Raw genomic sequence first — 5,603 nt, forward strand, 5'->3', positions numbered from 1 at the left:
ACATGGACTTACGTATATGTTATGGGTGCGGATTGAGGGGTCATATTTAGAAGGAGTGTCGTTTATAAATCTAGGGTGCGGGCAGGGGCACAACACATCCATCCAGTTCTGCAGCTACTACATCTTCAGCACCCCCTCCAGCTCGAGGCACTCCGACACCAGCAGGCATGATACAGCTAGGGGTGGTGCGCAGAGTTCAGGAGGACCCAGTCGTTCTATGCTATGAGTGGTCGCCAGAGTGCAAAGGCTTCTCCGGATATTGTCACAGGTATATTGACTGTCCAATCTCATGATGTATATGCTCTTATTGATCCCGGTTCCACCTTGTCCTATGCTACCCCTTATGTTGCTATGTAATTTTGGATAGAACCGGAACAGCTTCATGAGACATTCTCTGTATCTACTCTGGTTGGCGAGTCTATTAAGGACGCACGAGTTTATAGGGGTTGTATTATCACGGTACGTGGTCGGGACACCGTGGCCGATCTCATTGAATTGGGGATAGTCGATTTTGATGTAATTATGGGAATGGATTGGCTTTATTCATGTTTTACCAAGCTCGATTGCCGAACTAGAACTGTGAGGTTTGAATTTCCAAGTGAGCCAGTCGTTGAGTGGAAGGGGGATAATGTGATGCTTAAGGGTGGGTTTATTTCTTACCTTAAGGTCACGAAGATGATTAATAAGGGGTGTATCTATCATTTGGTCCGGGTTACGGACACCGATGTTGAGGCACCTACACTTGAGTCCGTGCCTGTTGTGAATGAATTTCCGGAGGTCTTTCCTGATGAATTCCCTGGAATCCCACCAGACAGGGAGATTGATTTTGGGATTGATGTGATGCCAGGCACGCATCCGATATCTATTCCACCCTACAGAATGACACCAACTGAATTAAAGGAGCTAAAGGAAAAATTGAAGGATTTGTTAGAGAAGGGTTTCATCCGACTGAGTGTGTCACCATGAGACGCACCGGTTCTCTTTGTGAGGATGAAAGATGGATCATGTCATGACCCAAACCGATGGGCCTCGACAGGCACCCAGTACCTTACTCAACCGAGTACCAATATAGCATATCATTCTTATCGTACTTTCATTGGAAAATGGGCTAAACGGGCCATCATGGTCTAACCAGAATGAACATGGGGGAGTACTCCATATAGGATGACCCAACCTGATATAAAAACTTACACATGTGACATACGGGCATATAAGGCCAACATGATCATTTGTAAACTCAAAACATAGGCCGACAAGGCCATACAATCTTTCATATACCTGACATCTGTCTACAAGCCTCTAAGAGTACATAAATATCATAAAGGTCGGGACTGAGCCCCGCCATACCAATCAATACATGTCCTAATTATACTGACCAAATAAATAACTCCAGAGAAAATGGAGCGCACCAACATCTTTCGCTGAGCTGATAGCCTACTTGGAGGACTCTCGACCTATCTATCGGGACCTGCGGGCATGAAACACAGCGTCCCCAAGCAAAAGGGATGTCAGTAAGAATAATGTACCGAGTATGTAAGGAATGGAAATCAGTAAATAGTAGACATGAGAGAAACATGGAGTAAAAGACTCGACATGTACGTCTGCATAGTTCTGTGAATCATTTCATTTTTTATAATGTCATGCATATGCGTATAAATGTCATACCATGCATAGGTATATGCGTTCATAACATCATCAAGCCTCTGAGGGCATCCCATCATATAATTTCGGCCACTGTGGGCAAATCATCAACGTATACCAGCTGATCAGGTGGTGGTGCGTATATAACGCCGTAACCTTTTTCCATATCCCATATACATATTATATACATATATACGCATATATAACGCCATCTCGTCATGGGTCAATGTAAATGAATGCAATTCATGAGAAGTACGTCAATAAGATTTTCTCGCAATGTCATAAAAATAATATGCGTGTCGGATAAATTTTATAAAGTACGTATTTTTCTGAGACCCATGAACAGAAGATATAATAATAATTCACGCGGGGAATCAAGAATATAGACACCCCTAATATTTCTATGAATAGAATCATTTATGGAAGTTGTGCATTTGCTCATTTCGTTCGTGTCGTATAGATCATGCCATAAGAAAGAAGGGATAGCCTTAACATACATGGAGTAGGAAAAAATTCGTGTGATATTTTTGAGAAAGATTGCACCGTACTTCCCTTATATTTGCAAAATCTCACGTTGCTGTTCCGATCATTGCAAATCACGCATGCAATGTCTCTGCAACGTGATGCTTCATCTTCTAATCTTGGGGGGGGGGGGGGGCAAGAAAATAATATATTGCATTGTTAAGGTTAATGTATTTTGTCAATTCACGTGTAGAAGGCTAAAGAAAATGTTAATCCTTGTCATGCTCTAATAGTGTAACACCTTTCCTCATCTTGTATGAGTCGCTTAGTGGCTTTTCTTAACATATTCATGGGCTGCCACGTTAAAGGTAAGATCCCTCAAACTTATCCAACTTTTGTCACATAATGTAATGACTTAAAGAGTCATTCATGGGATTTAAGGGGTGCTGCCACGTGAGTGCCCCCTCACTAATCCAATTATCCACCCCTTTTCTTAATCAATCCATTAATTCCCCCACTAGTCCAATAATTAACCAATTACCCACATAATAAAGAAGTATCTCAAATTACATAAAATACTACTCACTTTTAATACACTTTATACACCTTACTATCATAGCCATATGGTACCTTGTATGGTACCAGTCCATAAATATCGGGTATTATCGCTCGGCCCGTATTTTATCCCAAATCGACAACCTTTAACGAAACTCATATTCTTCTATTTGCTTACCTTCTCTCCTTCACGAATTTACTCATCATGTGTTTGAAATAGCATAATGCTTATGATCTCAATAAAATCTCATCCCCGAACTTACATCGATTAACTTACTAAGAAACTTTAACACACGAAAATGCGGGATGTAGTATCTCATTTTTGAGCTTCCATCAATTTCCTTATGGAATACTTTCACGTACGAAAACATGGGGTGTAACATCATTCCCCCTTTGGAACATTCGTCCTCGAATGTGGACTGATGCACTTATCATTCTCATAACCCATAGCTCTTGCGAATACTTTAATACTCTTCTTGCCATTTAGGTAACTGTTCTGCGAATAAATCCAAAGGCCAGGGCATTCCCTTCTTTAGGCCTCTTTCTCGTACCACGGTCTGTGGTCGGAATTCTTCCAATCTCGTAACTCTTGCTATCTTCTGGCATGCAACCTGTACGACTTTTTCCTTGTATGTGCGCCTATGCTACTCTTCTCTCCTCTTTCCTCCGGCTTTTAGCCAATCTCTAGGCCTCACTTTGCAAACATATACAGAGCTTAATAAGATGTTCCTCTGGGCATCTATACTGAAGTTCTTCACTCGGTACTTTCTCGAACTTACGAATATTGTTATATCTTAGTTCATAGACCTGGTTATTCACCCGTATGACTTTACTGCATCTAGGTAGGTCATACTATACCATAACTCTTACCTTGTTTTATCATTACTGAGGCCTTCTACCAAACTCCAGGTTACTTTCGTTACTTATCCCATATGTATAAATCTAGGTCCTTTAATGCTTCCTCATTACTTGTTCATCTTAAGAATGATAACCTATTCTTATCTCATACTTTGTGACTTTTGTCCATCCATTGTTGATTCACCTCAATATTGATCTATAATATACCACTGATAACTTGAAACTTCTTACGTAATACCTTGCCAGTAGGGCTTACGTTGCATCGAGGAATATTTGAAGTGATTTTCCTGATCTACTTAGCGGTGATATTGTACTTCAATAATCGTATTTTATAGCATCCCAATGTGATTTACCCTACGTTTTTAATTCCGTACAATCCATAAAATCCTCTTCAAATCATTACTCAGTTGAAGGCCCAAACGTCATCCTTTATCTATCATAATTACACCCTTATTCTACTATCAGGGAAACATTTCATCTCTTTTAAATTCTACTAGTCTTAGACTCCTTTGAGTTTTGTTCAGGCTATGCCGAGCTTTCTATAACTTAGAGGGACCATCAGCTCTCTTGTTTTCATGGGCTTAATCCTGAGGACTTATCCATTCTCATCACCTTCTCTCTCACCCTTTCTTATCCTTACTCCTATCTTCCTAAAACCTTGTCGCTTTACCATACTTTAGCTTGCGACCTACACATATCTATTTATATTATTTGCCACCTTCCTTCAACTTGCTTGCACCATAGATTTCCTTATGTCATTTTGGAACATCAAGCGAGACATCACATCGTCTCTAACTCTTCTTTACTCTCTTAACTAGACCTGTCGATACGTAGAAACCATAGGCTGGAAGATATGCCACTGACACCGCTGCTATCATTCCTGGATACTGAATCCCTATGCTTCCAGCCTTCTATCCGAAGTATGATCTGTTCATAACCTTCTGCATTTAAGTATCTCATAAGTTGTTTACCTTTGCCTTAAAATCTCACATCATATCTTTATCTCTTTCATGACCTCCCTTCCATATAGGTACAATTCACATCCACAACTTGAAGCTTTTATTATAACACTTGCAACTTTGGTGCATGCACAATCCGGTATGAGCTTCATATTGGCTTCTTATAAGGCCGGTACTCTTCTAACTGGATGTATGATTGTCAATATATATGCTGCATGGATAATACTTCAAACTCTTAAGTGCGTTCATAATGTAACTAACTATGGATCATTTATTGAATAATTTCTTTCGTTCCTTCTCATCTCTCTTTAAACGTGAGCTATTACTTTTCCTGGTTTTTCTGCCCCCTTGTTGCGTGCATACTTAGCTTATCTTAGTTCCCATACCTGTCAGAATTTTGTGCAATTCATATGGTCTCGAATATTACTTTTGACTTTACTTCCTGTTCATTAGCCACGGTAGGTGCCACTTTCTTACGGAGGACATACAATGTTGTTATGAGATTGTTGTTACAAGACCATTTCTCCTTTTGGTCACTGTGCTTAAGTTTAAGCCTTCTTCCTTATTTCCTCAGCTAGTCTTTCATTGTAGTACTTAGGGAGGACCTTCTGACTCTTGCAAATCTGTAGGATTATTACATTGTATACTCGACGGACCTTTTAATGTCCTTCCTTGCCTATAATTATCCATACTTACTTACTTCCACACCCTTGTGCTTGTAGGGTTGTTCTGAACTGATATTTTGACTGTCTTCCCAGTGAGACTATCTTTTATTTCCATAACATTCATACAGAACCTTTAACTACCCCAACTCTTATCTAAATATTTCTTAAGGGTCACGATGTCTTATCTGTGAGACTGAATTCACCATATTGGGTTTTACTATGTTTATCTTGCACGATCTGCTAACTCGTCTGTAGACTCCTGTTTAGCCATAACTAGGCTCTTTCTGAATCAATTACTAACTATTCGTTGGCCCATTCTCATATCAATATTCCGCGTAATCTTTCTTGGGTTATTTCCTTTGTCTTAACTTACGTCTCGCACTGATTCCTTATATATCAATAACATCTTGGGAAAGGACCCTTACTTCCTTTCCTTGACGTCGTGTTTGCATAATGTTCTGGA

General features: G+C 39.9%; 1 protein-coding gene across 1 annotated transcript; it reads left to right on the plus strand.

Moving 5' to 3' along the window:
* The first annotated feature begins 222 nt into the window (after positions 1–222).
* On the plus strand, positions 223–966 carry LOC138892536 (uncharacterized). Its single transcript, XM_070176265.1, has 2 exons — positions 223–268; positions 368–966. Exons 1-2 carry the CDS (start codon positions 223–225, stop codon positions 964–966), a joined length of 645 nt encoding a protein of 214 aa, XP_070032366.1.
* The last annotated feature ends 4,637 nt before the right edge of the window (positions 967–5,603 follow it).

This window comes from Nicotiana tomentosiformis, chromosome 5, assembly GCF_000390325.3.
Source record: "Nicotiana tomentosiformis chromosome 5, ASM39032v3, whole genome shotgun sequence".
NCBI lineage: Eukaryota > Viridiplantae > Streptophyta > Magnoliopsida > Solanales > Solanaceae > Nicotiana > Nicotiana tomentosiformis.